The sequence below is a fragment of the Dipodomys spectabilis genome, unplaced genomic scaffold, assembly GCF_019054845.1.
Source record: "Dipodomys spectabilis isolate Male_0828 unplaced genomic scaffold, ASM1905484v1 ptg000061l, whole genome shotgun sequence".
Lineage (NCBI taxonomy): Eukaryota > Metazoa > Chordata > Mammalia > Rodentia > Heteromyidae > Dipodomys > Dipodomys spectabilis.
The window spans coordinates 165,711-183,863 of NW_024870738.1; the positions used below are offsets into that span (position 1 = coordinate 165,711).

The following is an 18,153-nucleotide window of genomic DNA, read 5'->3' on the forward strand; positions in this document are numbered from 1 at the left end:
AACCTTCGCTGTGTGGGCTCTGGAGCTTCCTGAAGACTCTCCTAGCTTGCAGAATGCCGTTTCCCCTGGGGCCCTCACGCGGCCGTCCCTCTGAGTCTGTCTCTCCCCACCGCCTCTTCTGATAAGGGCAACAGACTGTGGCCTCCTTTTATGTTAATCACCTGTTTTAAAGGCTCTGTGTCCAACTCTAATTATATTCTGAGATATTCGTATTAGGGCTTCAACATATTAATTTGAGAGGTGATCCCCATTCAGTCTACAATCTAGAAGAAACGCACTGTTTTCCATATACCTTTGTGCTAAGAGTCCTGATCGTGTGTGCGCTCTCGCAGGAAGTGTCATTTGTTGGAGAAGTTTCATATTCACAATTGTTGGGGATGTATTTAAAATGAATAGGGAAGCCCAGCCTCAGTGGTTCCTGACTGCAATCCCAGCTATTCAGGAGGCTGAGATAGGAGGATGCTGGTTCAAAGCCAGCAGGGAGAGGAAAGTCTTACCTCCCAGTACTCAGCAAAAAGCCAGAAATGGAGGTGTGATTACAGTGGTAGAATGCCAGCTTTGAGCACAAAAGCTCAGGGATAGTGCCCAGGCCCTGGTACCAGCACACAATAATCATAATAATAACAATAAAAAGAGAAGAGGGGAATTTGGTGAAATCTGGGTAGTTTGTGTGCAATTAGTTGCACACCCTCTCTAGTTCAGAAATTGTACTCATAAGAGTTTACCCTCAAAGTCGATGCTCGCTGCACTGCGAGTAGCGATGTCCTTCGCCGACGGGGGAGGTGTAGGAAGAACAGTGACTCCGCGTTTCCCTCGTGGACTTATTTGCCACACTTTTTTTTTTTTTTCCTGATCTCAGGATTTCCCTTCTCATTCCTGACCACCAAGAAGACTAATAGTTTACTTTTTCTTTTTAAAATACCCTTCATGTGGATACAGATTAAATGCTAATAAACGGCTGGGGTATGTGGATTGGCTAGTAAATGGATGAGTGAATGGATGAATGGATCAGCCTTCAGAAGGACGAATGGGAAGATGGGGGAGTGAGTTTGCCGATGGGTGGATGAATGGATGGATTGGTGAGTAGGTCGGATGGATGTGTTTGGGGTGGATGGGTGAGTTGACTATTGATGAGTAGATGAGTGGGTGAATATGTGGATGAATGGATGGATAAACGCGAGGTGGGTGAGTTGGTAGGAAGCAGTGGATGGGTGGGTGGATGGGTGGATGGCGGTAGGTAAATGCATGGTTAGTGTATATGTGGGTGGATTGGTAGATTAATAGATGAGTCCAACCAAATTTTCCTTACGTCAGTTGTTTAACATGATGAATAACAAGTCCATCGTATACATTCTGTATGCTGAAATCTTTCTGAAGATTTTAGTTTACATGCCAGCCAGTGAAGTGGTTTATACTTATCTTTCTGTACTTGATTTAGAGCTGAAACATAGCATCTCAAAATAAGTCTGTAGTGGGGACTTGTCTTCCTGCATCATACTTAGGACTGCTGCTCCCCCAGTTGAGTGTCTTCAGTGGGGCCTGTGCTGTGGGAGGCTGTGGAAATGAGATTAGGGAGAGATCCTGCTGTGGGCACTGGCTGTGTCCCTTCCTCAGCCACTTTGTCCCCACCCAGGATGACACTGACCTCAGGCTTGTATTCTCAGGATTGAGGAGTGGGCAGGAGAGGGGAAGAATGAGAGTATATCCTCAATCCAAATACAGCCACAGAAGTTAAAGGTGTTTGTGGAGAAAAATTGCCTTAATGTAAAAATCCCCGCTCCTCCCCGCCCCCACACAGTACTGGGTCTTGAACTCAGGGCCTGGGCACTGTCCCTTAGCTTTTTGCTCAAGGCTAGCACTCTTCCACTGGAGCCACAGCCTTTGCTTCCTGCCTTTTGGTCATTAATTGGAGATATGGGACTCACAGACTTTCCTATCGGGTCTGGCTCTGATCTATGATCCTCAGATTTCAGCTTCCTGTGTGCCAAGGATTACAGGCATGAGCCTCCCCATGCCCAGCTTCACACAGATTTCTTAAACCAGCTAGATGAACCTGATGGAGGCTTGTCTTCTTCCTCTGAAGGGTGCCCTGGTATATTGGGCTTAATGGGAAGACCAGTTTTCTTCTTTCACAAAATTAGCTTCTGCTGATTTTGAGTGGACTTTGAGTAGATTTCACACTTAAGTGACAGAGCTTGATCATCTGAGTTGTACGCCTCTGCTTGCGGCTTGAAGGCAAATGTTTACTATGCTTGGTCTTCAATTAGCTGAGGGGCAATTGAAGTTTTCCTGTTTACATGTTGGTGTCGTCTGTGACGCCACATTAGAAGGAGTTGTCAGGTGGTGGTCTGGGGGCCACAAGCTTGGAATTGGAGAGGAGAAACACCAGTAACTGACACAGACCCACCAAGTCCCAGCGTGGAGGAGAACACGCTTAAAAACAGAGTGAAAACTATTAGCTCTACAAATTGCCCAAGAGGAGCGAAACAAGAAGCACGGATGACAGCTGAACGTGGAAGCTCTAAGCGCGGGGTAGAGCGGAGGGAAATAAAGGCTTGCGCAGGCAGAAGTTTTGCGTGTTGCCTCCTCTGCCTCGAGGTCCCCAGAGGGAGGCGACCTTGCCTTGCTCCCTCCAGTCACTTGCTGGGCTTCCCCGGACTGTTTGCTCTGGGGAGAATCCCCAGCCTCGGGGAAAAGCCCCACACCAATGACTACACAGCTCTTCTCGTAGTGGGTAAGAAGTCTGGAACACGTGGCGCCCTCTTCTCATGGGAAGATGCGGCTGGTAAGCAAGCTAGTCTTTTCTGGATCCTTACCTCTTCTCTGTTGACCTTTGACTCTTTGGGTTGGCTTTGGTTGGGTAGGTCCAGATGTATTCATTGTTTTCTCGTTCTCTGCAAGTAAAGCAACACAACTCTCCACCCTCTCACCTTGTTGCTGTGTGTGGCAGAGTCAGGGCGCAGGTGTAGGGCACCCCTTGTAAGGTTATATAGAGCTAAGTGCCCTGTACGTTAATAGTATTCAGATTGACAGAGTCCTTGGGAAATGCTGTCACGGCTACCTTTGAGACTGTCATTATCTTCTGTTCCTTCTCATGATCTCTTTTGGTTCGTATTTAGCCAAGATGCTTTCTTTTTCATTCTAGAACCAAAGGGTGAAGTGCCTGCCTGGTCTTTGATTCCTGTTTCTTCTCCGGGGAACTGCTATGGGACCCTGTTTTGTTTTCTTGTTCTTTCTACTGTTAATGACGTCCAGTTCATCATTAAAGATGTAGGCTCTAAGCATCCCTCATCCTTGAATTGTATGATTTACAATTTTGGCTGTGTGATTCCAGCACTGTAGAAGATACAGTCAGTAAGAGGACATCGGAGCGTTGGTGGCAGGTTGATCTCTTGAAAAGCACAGTTAGGAGGGCTGACTCGCAGAGATGACCGGGAGGAAGGACACCTGAGGTCCAAGCTGACAGCGGATCCGGCTCAGCTAGCGCATTCCTTCTACATTAGCCCGCCTTGCCTGCCCTCAAAGAAGCTCGATTGTAGCTACTTTTTTCTGCCTATTTGTGTGTTAAACTATGAAACTATTGTATCTGTACATAGTCCTGTGAGAACAAAGAGTCCACTGAGGCTAGCTCTCCCACCAGATAGCTACAAGGACTGGATATTTTGCTTTTGTAAGAGTCCTTGAGACTCATGGGCCTTGCCTGTGTGTATATGGAGGATTATATTCACTGCTGTTCATCCGTGAGGTTATTCTAAATGGTGCACTCTCAAATGAGTGTGTAAATTTATTTGCTTACCTTTAAATGGTAAGCTCAGTGTAAACAGAGCCTTTCTCTCCCCCTTCTCTACTTTTATTCCTGCCCCTCCCTAACGCAGGAACCCAGCTGATTTCTGTGTGAGCCAGAAATTGAATGCAAACGTGTAGGATTCCCAGCTCCACTTCTGGCTTTTTTGATGGTTAGTTGGAGATAAGAGTCCATGAACCTTCTTGCCCAGGCTGGCTTTGACCCACAATCTCAGATCTCAGCCTCTTGAGTAGCTAAGATTACGGACGTGAGCCACCAATGCCCAGCTAGCCTGTGTATGTATTTCTGCGAGTTAGCCCTGCCTCCTACTTAGAGATTACATGCTGCTGATTTACACCTCATCAGGCCCCAAGTTAGGAAGCTGGGGAGAACGGCAGGGCCAGTATGCATCTTTAGTGGGGGATTCCCAGCTGCAGTGCACTGTGTAGTAGCTCCCAGTGGGCTTCCCTCCCCCCCCCCCCAATTCTGGCTGCATGTCATACTTTGCCTGGGCCAGCTCCAGAATGTCAGGATTAATGAGACTACTAATATTCTCTCAAACTGCACACCCCAATCTGGTGATACTGCGTAGAGTACAACAATGAAGGATCTAGGTGAGATACGCGTGGAAGAAAGAAATTACTTAAGCCAGATGCCATTGGCTCCCGCCTGTCATCCTAGCGACCCAGGAGGCTGAGATCTGAGGAGGATGATTCAGAGCCATCCTAGACAGGAAAGTCCTTGACACGACACTCTTATCTCCAGTTAACCACCAAAATGAAGCTGGAAGATCTGTGGCTCAAGTGGTAGAGCACCAGCCTTGAATAAAAAAGCTAAAGGACCAGGCCCTGAGTGCAAGGCCCTCGTGCCAGACGAAATTAACTAATGGGTTAATTAGAGAAGTCACTTCTGATGAGTAAGCCTGGGGGGCGGGGGGGTGTCTTGTGTGGGAAGGGCTGTTAGGAATAGCCATGGGAGGGGCACTTCTTCCCTCACTGCCAAGGAGACCATGGGCCTTGAGGTCATAACCTCTACTAGGAGTGGAGGTGGGGCTCTGAGACTTAATTTTAATTGTGAAGTGATGAATCGGATGAATCAGATCAGCCTGTCAGCTTTGTCTTCTTATCTGAATGCTGTTCACACAGTAAAACTTCCAGAATGGTTGGTGGATCCGTCGGTTGGTTGGTTGGTTGGTTGATGGATTACATTCCTAATGAGTGTATAATCAACGTAAGAATTGCGAAAGACGTAACACAGGCTATGGAGTTTAACTTTAACTTCCATCGTGGTCGTGGAGTTGACCCATGTACTGCACACTTCCGTGATCAGTGAGTGTACTTCTAGACAAAGCTGCCTGACATCTGTGCCGTAGGCTTCTCTATATTTCCCATTCTGGAGACAGAAGGACCGCCCAGCCTTTTGGAGTTGAAAATGCAGTCTCTGGAGGGTTAGCCGCGGAAGTGTTAGGAGCACTCCCCCCTGAGGCCAGATATGACTGGCTGGTGGAGGTGGAAGTTGGCAGAGGGAGCCTGCGTGAACTTGTCCATCACAAGGCAGCAGGCTCTGCCGCTCCAGCTGCTGCCAGCATGCTGTGGTGACTGAGCTGTCAGCAGGGCGCTGCTGCTGCAGCAGCGGTGGCGGGGCTGTGGGTCTCTAAATCGCATTGCCGCCTTCACAGGCTGTGAAGCTACTGCAGCAAGCCGAAAAGAGGTAAGGGATGTCAGTGCTCCTTTTCAGGGTATCTCATCTGTTCCGGGAGGGCACTAGTCTAAAATCATTTGTGCCATTTGTTAGAGGGTCATAGTTCCCAATGTCTCTTTTGTTCTGGTGTCTGAAAGACAGGGCTACTTGTCGGCTCACAATGGCATGGATAAGATCTGGCAAGATCTGCAAGCATTCTCATTGTTTATTGTTGTGCCTGAAGAGGAAAAAAAAATCATGCAAACCAGGGTGCAGATTCCAGCTGGAGCTGTGCGGGCAGGCACGTGCATGTATGCGTGGGCACGCTTGCTTGGGGTGCATGTGTGGCTATCATGCAATGTTTGCAGCTCTGGTTTTCACATTGGAGCTGGAAGGCAGAATGCCATCGTCATCCCTGCTGCTGGGGCTGGTAGCCCTTGCTGTGCGAGACCTTTGATGTGTGTGAGCTCTGCAGATGGATTATCAAGGGGGCTGGCTGGAGGATGCCAGGGTCACATGCTTGCCTTGCCTTTTCTTTTTTGGTAACATCAGAAAAAGGCATTTTCACTCCCTAGACATTGGCGGTGGACATGGAAAGAAAATGGTGAGTCAGCCACATATAGTTTTGTTTTTTTTCTTTTTTAGAAAAATGAGGCATGCATGTTTAACCACGAGAAATGCTCTGTACAGAAATGCTCCTACATTTGCACGTAGCCTGCTAATTGCAACTGAAAAGCTTTACATAGAGAAAATGGAACTACTTTGGTTCATGCATTTTGCTCTTTGGGGTGATTTTGAGTAGTGCAGATGCATGCCATTTCTTTTAAGAGTACATAGTTTGTTCTTGTTTGCTGTTTGATCTTCCCTTTTCTATTGAAATAAAAGAAACATGATCATGTTTTGCCATATTGTTAAATGTGTAGATTTTGTCCTTACTTTTTGAAAAGGTAGCGTGTGTGTGTGTGTGTGTGTGTGTGTGTGTGTGTGTGTGTGTGTGTGTGAAGGTGATGCCATTTTCACAGGGCAATTGCTGCATAGATATGTCTGCACATACATGCATCTGGGTTTGACTTGGGAGGAGGTATGTTTTTCAAATGCATGTTTCCAGATTGTACAAATGGATTTTTTTTTAAGGAAAAGGAAATTGAGGAACATTTTCAGAAATGTATCTGGCAGCATTTATAACTAAACATATAACTGAATAGCCTGCTGCCTCTAGACTATCTTAAGATTTATAGAATGAGTGAGTGAAAAATATTTTAGCATACCACATTAAGAATAATGAACAACTGGGTGTAGATTTGATAACTGCTTAGCATATCTTCCGTACAATAGACACAAAATATTTTTGATGATTTTTTTTGCAGAAAAATATTGCAGAGATGGTAGAAAAAGGACACGTCTGTACTTTCTTTTGTCATGTATAGTGGAAAACATTTTAGTCTTATTCTGTCTCATCTCACATACACACATACACACACACATATGCTTGCTTTAAAGAAAAACTTTGCAGGGGAATTCTCATTTGTAAAGGCATACACAAAGCATTTTTTAAAAAGAATGCTACACATCACCCTACCTGGAGTGACAAATGACCCTAGTAGATATATGCTATCCGATGCGTGTTTTGCATGGACTATTTGCCTCTCCTAGAGTCTGCCTTTGGATTTTGGAGGCTGGGGGATGCTAGTATTTTATGTGGCTTTTGGGATACTGTTTAGTTCTGTATCTCTTACATCTACTAAAATATAGGAAGATTAGAGTAAGGAAGCAAAGACACAAACTGGCACTCGTGTTCACCTGGTTTCTGCCCTCTCCCACCCTCCCCCCTCCCCCCTCCCCCCTCCCCCCCTACCATCGCTCCAAGTCTTTGGATCCTTGGATTTTCTGGCAGGCTTTTCCGAAGGTAGTTTATCAGCCAGCCAGCTTGCTGCTGCCTGAGAGGCTTGTAGCAATCCCCTGATGTCTGAAGGGATCTAAGAGTTATTTAATTATTTGCCTTTAAGCATTATTTGCAGTTGGATGTTGGTGGCTCATGCCTGCAATCCTAGCTACTCAGGCGGCTGAGATCTGAGAATCACAGTTCGAAGCCAGCCTGGGAAGAGAAGTCTGTGAGACTCATCTCCAGTTAACCACCAGGAAACCAGAAGTGGAGCTGTGCTCAAAGTAGTTGAGCATGAGCCTTGAGCCAAAAAGCTCAAAGACACCACCCAGGCCCTGAGTTCAAGCCCCACAACCAACCAAAAAAAAAATATTTGCAGTGCCCCGCTTTTAACACCTGAAAGTTCACAGTGCATTTTCACAGGTCTGTCTTTGGTTTCACAGTGAGGATATCCTGTTCATTTCCCATAGAAACAAGCTGGAGGTTGCATGACTAGATTCTCCCATTAGTTACTGGAGACTTCAGGATGTAGTATGGCTCATATTCAATCTGCTGGGTTCCTGCTAACTCATGAGTAACCATCCTCCAGGGAATTACAGCTTGAAAGTAGAACTGGTACAAGATGCTAAAGCTACTCTTTCTGTATGTGTATACTGACATTAGGACTTGAACTTAGGCCCTGGGCAGTGCCCCTTAGATTTTTGCTCAAGCTGGTACTCTACCACTTGAGCCATAGCTCCACTTCCAGCTTTTTAGTTAATTGGAGATAAGAGGCTCACAGACTTCCTTGCCTGGGCTATCTTCAAACCACAATTCTTAGATTTTAGCCTCTGGAATAGTTAGGATTACAGGCGTGAGCTATGGATGCCTACCTCCAGAGTTCCTCTTTTAAGTTCCATGTCCCATATCCCTTGTGCAGACAGTGCACTGATGTGAAATTTCAGTTGGGCATCAGGGGGCTATGGTATAGAGACCCACCACCAGGCTGGGAGACAGGATTTGCATTTCCTGACCTTTCTGACACTTGGTTTCTTCTTTAGCCATAAAATAATGAACCTAATGTCTTTCTAAGGTGTCATGATTATTTGTGTTCTTAGCAACAGAAGGCAGGGCTCTGATTTGTGGTTGTCTGATTTGTGGTTGTCGGTGTTGTTATTCTTTTGCTATTGACTGAAAACATAAATACATGTCACACACACACACACACACACACACACACACACACACACACAATACCATTGATACTACCTATAAGTAAAGTTAGCTCCTGGTTCTGTTTTCTTCCAACAAGGCTTGTTCCATGCATTTGACGTGGGACTTACCTTAGGTGTTTATTCAGTGTGAAGACTTATGGTCAGCTCCCAGGTAGAGTTCTAGGTGTGATTTGCATGAAATTTGTTGTTCGATTACTTTGTTAGAAGATCTAGCCCGTAGATCCTTAAATATATTTGAAGGTTATTCGAGGCCATTAACACTAAAAATTCTTTTTTTTTTTTTTTTAAATTTAATTTAATTTTATTTGTGAACATACTGTACAGAGGAGTTACAGTTACATGGGCAGGATAATGCGTACATTTCTTACCAAGCATTGCAGCCTCCTCCTTTGTTTATCCTTCACATCCCTTCCCAGCCTCCCCCCTCCCCCCCTAATCCCAATCCTTCTCCTCCCCCCCCCCCCCCCCCCCCCCCCGCACCAACGTTGTAAAGCTCGTTTTGGACATGACAACTTGTACTTCTCATTGTTGCAACAGGTCCACCTGTATCCTTAAACAACTGGTTTTTCCCCATCTCCTCCACAAGTTATACTGACATCAAATATTAACACTAAAAATTCTAAGCCAAGCACTGCTGGCTCACACCTGTAATCCTAACTACTTAAGAGACTGAGATCTGAGAATCATGGTTCAAACCAGTCCAGGCAGACAAATCCTTGAGATGCTTATATCCAGTTAACCAGCAAAAAGCTAGAAGTGGAGGAGTAACTAATGTGATAGAACGCCATCCATCAGTAAAGCAAGAGCTTGAGGGTTTGAGTTCAAGTTCCAGTATTGGAGAAAAAAAAATCACTGCCAGATGCCAGTACCCCACAACTGCTACTCAGGAGGCTGAGATCTGAGGATCTCAGTTCTAAGCTAGTCCCAGCAGGAAAGAACACGAGACTTACCTTCAGTAGACTACCAAAAGCCAGAAATGGAGCTGTGACTTAAGTGGTAGAGTGCTAGCCTTGAGCAAAAGAAGCTCAGGGACAGAGTCCAGGCCCGAGTTCAACCAAGATAAGCGCGCGCACGCGCACACACACACACACACACACACACACACTCCTTCTAGAAATTCTAGGAAAATAGATAATGTGTGTATGTATGTAAATGGCACACATGTATATACTGCTGTAATCACTTTCTAGAGTAACTCCACATAGAAAGTAGATTTTGATACAACAAATACTTGAGTAAATAGTCCATTTCCTAATATGGCCCAGCTGAAAAAAATGATTAGGCAATTATTTAAGATGGGAGATTTTCAGAATTTTAGGCTTTGTGCACTTGTGGTAAAAAGAAGACACTTGAAATAAATGTTTTTCTCTTGATTTAGGAAGATAATATACTATTCTACCCAGACTTTCTGTATATTTTTCGTGTGTGTGTGTGTGTGTGTGTGTGTGTGTTGGTACTAGAGCTTGAATTCAGGGTCTTGTCCTCTCAGCTTTTTTTACTTACAGCTGGGGCCTCTACCACTTTAGTCATGCCTCCCAGTGGAATTTTGCTGTTTAATTAAGGTTAGAGTCTTTCAGACTTTTCTGCACAGGCTGGCTTTAAGCCATGATCCTCAGATCTCATTCTCCTGAATAGCTAGGATTACAAGTGTGAACCATCAGCATACAGCCAATTGTTACCCAATTTTGTCTGCCCCAAATTTAAAAATTGATCTTTCATAGCTTAATGTGTGATTTCTGACAGCTTTTGTGCCAGTACTGGCCTTGAACTCAGGGCCTAGGCATTGTCAACTTAGCTTTTTTGCTTGAGTATTCTAGTGCTTAAGCCACATCTACACTTCCAGCTTTTTGGTAGTTAATTGGAGCTGAAGAGTCTCATGAACGTTCCTTCCTGAGCTGACATCAGATGTGGATCCTCAGATCTTAGCCTTCTGAGTAGTTATGATTACAGGTTTAGCCACTGGCTCTCCCTGCTCAATATATGTTTTTGGGAGTCAAGGTCATCCTGATCTATAGACGCAGCTGCCTGAGTTGTTGCAGTTTCTAATAATAGTTCCTTTGGTTAAAAAACTGTCTGTTTGGGGCTGGGAAGGTGGTTCAGTGGTAGAGCACTTGCCTTGCATGCCTGAGGCCCTGGGTTCAATTCCTCAGCACCACATAAGCAAAAAAGAAAAAAAGCCGGAAGTGGCGCTGTGGCTCAAGTGGTAGAGTGCTAGCCTTGAGCTGAAGAGCTGAGGGACAGTGCCCAGATCCAGAGTTCAGGCCCCATGACCAGACCCCCCCCCCAAAAAAAAACTGTCTGTTTACTAATTGAAGCCTTTTTATTAAGAATATATGGGAGTTCTGCCAGGCGCTGGTGGCTCACACCTATAATCCTAGCTACTCAGACTGAGATCTGAGGATCATGGTTTGAAGTCAGCCTGGGTAGAAATGTCTTGTGACACTCTTTATCTCCAATGAACCAGCAAAACGCTGAAAGTGGAGCAGTGGCTCAAATGGTAGAGAGCCAGCCTTGATTGACAAATCCAAGAGAGAGCAGCAGTGGACCCCCCCACCCCCATCTCTAGCTTGTCCTTGCCCCACCCCTGGTTTAGAAGCCAAGACAGATACTAATTTTAAAAATCACAAGTGTGTATAATTACTCATTTGGTAAGCAGTATGAAGGACAGAAAGATCAATACTAGCAGAGAAGGGACAGGAGAGGCTTAATTGGCTTGATGGAGGTAGGAGATCTGATGAGTTTTGTAACTTTCCTGGTCTCCGTTTAGATGTTCTGTGACTGGTGGCCCATGTGCACATGAATCTGAGTGGAGCTTCACATGCTATGCCTTCTGAAGTAGCGTGTTAGAAGAGATGGCCAGGCCCGGGCTATTGCAATATAGAGAAGGCCCCCTTAGGACGGGCACAGGGCGTGCCGAGTTCATCATTTGTGTAGCTGATGATATTGGCTTTGGGAAGGATGTACCAAACCAAACATAAAGACTTCAGCGAGATGCCTTCCAAGCTTAAGATATATTGGGTAGAAAAGTGGGAGAGAAGGAATTTGGAAGGAGAGGTTTTGGAAAGCAGAGATTTCCAATGTTCCATATTGCCTGAAAGACTTTCCTAAGGTAAGGATTCATTCTTCCTGCCTCTGCGCAGGCCCTGCCTTCGAATTCAGTTTGAGCAGAGCCCATCTCCCATTGGTTAGATCTTGGGACCAAGAATGGTGTTCTCCAGCCATAGAAATGACAGGGGCCTTCAAGCAGAGTGACGGCATGTGTCTCCTAAAAGCACAGTGGCAGAGGGGCACTTGAGCAGCTGTCGCAGATCTTCAAATGGAGGCTTTAAAAAAATTCTGGGTATCAAGTCATCAAGAAGTCAGTTAGTGCCTGATCATTTGGCTTTGGATCATCTGCAGTAGAATTTTTCTTTTACTGTTCTCACCCCACACTCCTCTTTAACCACGAATGACTTATCAGTCTATGTCATTCAATTCCATTACTGTTTGCCATCCAAGTCCCTGCAAGCAGAAAAAAACAAACAAACAAGGAAGCTGCAGACCTCTTTAATCTGTCTATGAAGACATTGAAGAAATAAAATTTATCTGATTTTTCTAAAGTAATTGCATTTCCCTTGCGGCATTAGAATTGTGACAGTCCGTGGCTGTTGCAGAGAGAAAAGCTTAGCAGAGATGAGTGAGTTAACACGTTTCTGGACTAATATTCTTCCTGAAAGAGGTGGGTCTGGGCCTCTATCTGTAGGTCTAGGCTCCATAAACTGTACCCAGAAGGCTCCCGAGACAGAGTTCAGGGATGGAGCCTTCAAGGTTGGCTCTGAAGTGAAACTCTAATGAGCAGGCATTGGGGTCTGTGTTCTCCTCGGTGATCACTGGGTTATGTCTTACTGGCACTGTTACTTGTTTACTGGCTCTCTGCTTTTTGCCATTGTTTGGGTCTAGTGAAACAACTCAGGTTTGTTTTAGTGTGCTGGGGATCTAACCCAGAGCTGTGTGTGCTAGACAAGTGCTATTAACACTAAGCTATACCCCCAAGTTCTCAGAGGTCTTTTTTTTTGGTCGGTTGTGGGGCTTGAACTCAGGGCCTCGGCACTGTCCCTGAGCTCTTTTACTCAAGGCTAGCGCGCTACCACTTTGAGCCCCAGCTTACTTCCAGTTTTTGAGCACTTAATTGGAGATAAGAGTCTCATGGGGTCTCTTCTGCCCTGGCTGGCTTCCAACCACGAGTCTCAGATCTCAGCCTCCTGAGTAGCTGGTCTTATAGGCAAGAGCCACCGGCGCCCAGCCTCAGAGGTCATTAAAGCAGTGACTCCTTTTGGACTCTTTTGTGTTGGCTTCGCCACACAAAAGGTAAATGTTAGCAGACTGCAAGTTTGGGAGTTTTCAACCCACACACTTTAGTGATGACAATAATCATGCATGTCAGATCTGCCTGTAGGTGCATGTTTCAAGTATGTTTATGTATGTCTCGCATATCAAAACAGAATTGGGAAAATCTGTAAGTCACAGTATTTCCAAAAGAAGTAGCTCTTTCTTTCCTTTTTTGTTTTCCTTTTTCTTTTTCGGTACTGGGGATCGAGCAACTCTTCTCATTTTGTCCCACTTACTCTAATGTACCACTGCTTTTAAGGATTTTCTTGGCAAAATGGTTGGCAGCCCATCTTAGAAAGGTCTGCCTTTCTCATAAGCCACCGAAAAGTATTGCAACTTGGAGTAAATAGTTGGGAATTTAACGATGAGAATTTTACGAAAATATGACTGTCACTATTTTTGTAATGTTTTGATTGAAAGAATGATGGAAGGAGTGGCGGTGCTCGCAAACTATGTAAGAGGTAATAAATTACTTAAGAAATAACCATAAAAAGGGCTATAGTTGCTGTATACACGTGTCTATACCCAGCTTATGTGTGCATGTGTAGGGGCCGGTACTGGGGCCTGAACTCAGGGCCTGGGCGCTGCCCCTTAACTTTTTCACTCGAGGCTGGCACTCTGCCCCTTTAGCCACACGTCCACTTCTGGGTTTTTTTGCGGGTCAATTGGACATAAGAGTCACAGATTTGCCTAGCCCAGCTGGCTTTGAACAATGATCCTCAGTTCTCAGCGTTGTGAGTTGCTAGGGTTACAGGTGTGAGTCACCTGTACCCAGCAAAGTGTGCATGTCTTTAACATAAAGTGCATATTTAGCACTTTAGCACCCAGCTTCCTTCCTGTGGTGTGGCATGTGTCCAGTACTGTTGCTGTGCGTCGGGCATGGCAGTGGAGACTGGCATGGGAAACGCATGGACATAGCCAGGCACTGGAGGCTCACATCTATAACATTAGCTCCTTAGGAAGCTGAGATCAGAGGATCAATGTTCAAAGCCAACCCAAGAAGAAAAGTCTGAGAGCCTCAAATCTCTAATTAATCACCAAAACAACCAAAATTGGAGGTGTGGCATGAGTGGTAGAATGACAGCCTTGAGCAGAAAGCTAAAGCTCAGCGCCCCACCAAGTTCAAGCCCTAACAAAAGTACACATGCACACACGTGCACATGCACACACATAGAGTATGGATTTAACTCTAAAGTGGTCTGAGGGGTTTTTCATAGGAGTCTACTTGCATGCAGAGAGAATGGGTTAATTAGAATCCAGGATTCATTTCTCTTTATTCTTCTCGTAGACAAGCAGATGCCCAGTGTGTGGAAGTGAGTCCAGGAACATCACAGGGCTCACGGGATCAGAGCCCACAGACCCTGTCCAAATCATCTGAACCATCTCGTACTTGGGAAGGCCCAGCACTGCCCCAAGAGGGCCGGAGCCGGTCAGGAACTTTACCTAGAGATTATAGGTATTCGGAGGAGAACACGCCAGCAGACCTGAGACCAGCCAAGGGCACCCTTTCACCCCCACGTGGTCAGGGACCAGACTTGTGGCCGCTGAGCACAGCTCCACTCCCCGCCAAGAAGCCAGCCCCACAGAGGCCTCCACCACCCAAGCGCGAGCTCAGGAAATACAAGGGCCCAGACAGTGCACCTGCAGACACGCCCCTGGCCGCCCCTGGCAAGCCCTGCCCCACGCCGCCTCCTGCGCCCCTTTCCCACAGTCCCTCTGTGTTCAGCATTCCCCGTCCCCAAGACAGCCAGCATGTGAATGCGGACACCGGCTGCCCCCAGTCAGAAGTGCTGCCGGCCTCCAAGTTCCAGCCTCCGCAGCCATCCACCATGGAGACCTCCCGCTCCCCCTCCCCTCAGTTCGCCCCGCAGAAGCTGACGGACAAGCCGCCCTTGCTTATCCAGGATGATAACTCAACAAGGTATTGCCTGTGACCCCGTGTCACGTGTCCCTCCTGTTTCCCAGCCTCTTCTGTAGGTGAACCCTCAGCAACCAGTACCTTGCTTCAGTTTGACACACTGCATTGAAATTTGGCCCTGGGAAATTTGCTGGAGGAAAAGCCTTGACTCTAGTGATTTTTTTTTTTTTTTGGTCGGTCATGGGGCCTGAACTCTGGGCCTGGGCGCTGTCCCTCAGCTCTTCAGCTCAAGGCTAGCGCTCTACCACTTGAGCCACAATGCCACTTCCAGTTTTTTCTGCTTACGTGGCACTGAGGAATCGAACCCAGGGCCTCATGCATGCAAGGCAAGCGCTCTACCACTGAGCCACCTTCCCAGCCCCTCTAGTTAATTTTTTTTAACTCATTCACCAGGAGACTGCTCGTGCCTGCAGGAATGAACGCCCTGAATCCCTGAGCCAATTGCCTTTGTATCTGTGTGGACTTCAGGCACCTGCACTCTAGGCGTGTTTTTCCTGTGCATTTCGTATTTAGGATCACAGTTCAGATAACCTAAATAAGAGATCATTAGATAAGTTCATGTTTTACATCAAGTCCAATATTTCGTGCTCCTTTTTCCCTGAATTGTTAAAATAATAAATGCTCAGTAGGGCTGGGCTCAGTGGCTCACACCTGTAAATCTAGCAAGTTAGGAGGCAGAAAGTGGGAGAATCAAAGTTCAGAATTAGGCTAGGTTCTGGTGGCTAAAGCCTGTAATCCTAGCTACTCAGGAGGCTGAGATGTGAGGATCAAAACCAGCCTGGGCAGGAAGCCTGTGAGATTCTTATTTCCAGTTAACCACTAAAAAGTTGGAAATAAAACTGTGGCTCTAGTAATAGAGCATGAGCCTTGAGCAAAAAAAACTAGGGGACAGTGCCCAGGCCCTGAGTTCAAGCTCTAGTACTGCCCCCCACCCCCTCACCTCCCCCACCCCCCACCCCAGCCAAGAAGAACATTAAACAGCAGGGAGTCACCCCGGGGCGCGTAGATACCTTGAGGCTGTTACTTTGATTTGGACCAAACTACTTCCAACTCCCTCGAACCATCCTCCTTTCCCAAGAGACACAATCCTGGGGGCTTCAGCCAGCTGGGTGAGGGACCAGTTGCTTTGAATCTGTTTCCCTTTGGGGGCCGGGAAGTGGCAGCGTGCTGAGTCCTGGGTTAGAATTTGAGCCTTTCATGATGTCAGAGAACGGCCCTTCTCTTTGCAGAATTGAGCGGGTGATCCATAACACCACTGTGAAGATGGTACCCATCAAGATTGTACATTCAGAGAGCCAGCCAGAGAAGGAGAGCCGCCAAAGCCTGGCACGCCCAGCTGAGCTGCCCTCCCTGCCCAGTGGGCTGGAGAGAGACCAGATCAAGACACTGAGCACATCAGAGGAATGCTACTCCCGTTTCTGTGTGTACACCCGGCACAGCGCAGACACCGAGACCCCAACCAAAGCCCAGCCCCCTGAGCCACAGTCCCCAAGCGCTCCCACATCTTCCTTGAAGGATAGTAGTACCTCCTCTCCTGCGTTCAGCTACGTGAAGGCCAAGGAGAAGACGATGGAAGATCTGAAGTCAGAGGAGCTGGCCAGGGAGATTGTGGGAAAGGATAAGTCCCTGGCTGACATCCTGGACCCCAGTGTGAAGATCAGAACCACCATGGACCTGATGGAAGGAATCTTCCCCAAAGATGAACATCTCCTGGAGGAAGCTCAGCAGCGGAGGAAGCTGCTCCCTAAAATCCCTTCACCCAGAACCACAGAGGACAAGTGAGTAGAGGCCGAATTCCAGGGGGAGCCTGGGTCCCGCTCAACATCACTTAGGCCTAGAGAGGGAGGAGAGCATGAGTGCTTTCTTTGGAAGACCGATATTATAGGGGTGTCTGATGCTTAGCATTTTTCTGGAAGTGTCCCCACAGAGAGAGTAAGGGTTCAAGATACTGTCCCTCGGTGTGATTCGCCCTGTGGAAGCTAAGCTCCTGGGCTTGCGGCTGGCGTGGTTATGATTTATGACTGCCATCTCCTTTCCCCTGGGGCCATCTCCCCCCGAGCCCCCGCACGGGATAGCTGGCAGTAGCAGATGATAGTTTTCACTGCCTCACTGGAGAGCTGCTCCTGACATTTAGTGGAAAGATGTCAGGGATACTGCCCCACAAACCTTGTACAAGCCAACGGTCAGTGGCTCATGACTGTAAGCCTAGCTACTCTGAGGCTCACACAGTTCAGAGCCAGCCTGGGCAGGAAAGGCTGAGGCTCTTATCCCCAATGAACCACCAAAAAGCAGAAGCAGAACTGTGACGCAAGAACTAGCCTTGAGCAGAAAAGCTGAGGGACAGTCCAGAGGTCCTGAGTTCAAGCCCCAGTACTGGTTTAAAAATAAACAAGACATCTGGGGCACAGGACTTCTGTGCATAAGGAACCACTGAACACGGCCTGTCTTCAGTGCTGGAGTTAAGAAATCCTCTCTTCGTATGGGGTCCTGACTGTCTGTCTTCTGTCTGCCTGTCTTGTGTGTCACCTGTTTGGGAGGCGTATCACAAGTCCTGCCAGGGGTGGGAAACTTCTTCCTGCCAAGGGCTGTTTGGTCTGTGGTGTTGGGTAGGTGGTATTAAGGTTTATGTTGCTATGGAAATAGTTTCTAGATCTTTTTCTTAGGGTACCAGTCCTGGGGGTTGAACTCAGGACTTAGGCACTGTCCCTGAGCTTTTTTCTTTTTTTCTCTCAAGGCTAGCACTCAAACCACTTGAGCCATAGCTTTACTTCAGGCTTCTGTTCTGGTGGTTCACTGGAGACCAGAGTCTCACGGACTGTGCTGCGTGGGCTGGCCTCGGCCACGTCGTCAGATCTCAGCCTCCCGGTGGTTGGCTCACACCCGTCCTCCTAGCTACTGGGTTCCCAGCTCCTAGCTTTTTGTTGTTGTTGTTGTCGGTCGTGGGGCTTGAACTCTGGGCCTGGGCGCTGTCCCTCAGCTCTTCAGCTCAAGGCAAGCGCTCTAGCGCTTGAGCCACAGCGCTACTTCCAGTTTTCTAGTGGTTTACTGAAGATAGGAGTCTGACGCACTTTCCTGCCTGGGCTGGCTTTGAACCGCAATCCTCAGCTCTCAGCCTCCTGAGTAGCTAGGATGACAGGCGGGAGCCACCGGCGCCCGGCTACTCCTAGCTTTTATAAAACAATTTTTTTAAAATTTTGCATCCTGCCTACAGTTGCCTTGGCAAGCTCCAGTCCAATGATTGCTCAGGCCTTTGTAGGCCCGATGTACCCCGCTCTTCATCTAGGCTCCAGATAGGATATTGAGAAGC

General features: G+C 47.1%; 1 protein-coding gene across 1 annotated transcript in view; it reads left to right on the top strand.

Moving 5' to 3' along the window:
* Window positions 1-18,153, top strand: part of Shroom2 (shroom family member 2) — a 106,849-nt gene that overhangs the window by 83,568 nt on the left and 5,128 nt on the right. The window contains 2 exon segments of the mRNA XM_042680539.1: window positions 14,640-14,849; window positions 16,076-16,624. Coding sequence (XP_042536473.1) covers window positions 14,640-14,849; window positions 16,076-16,624 — 759 coding nt within the window.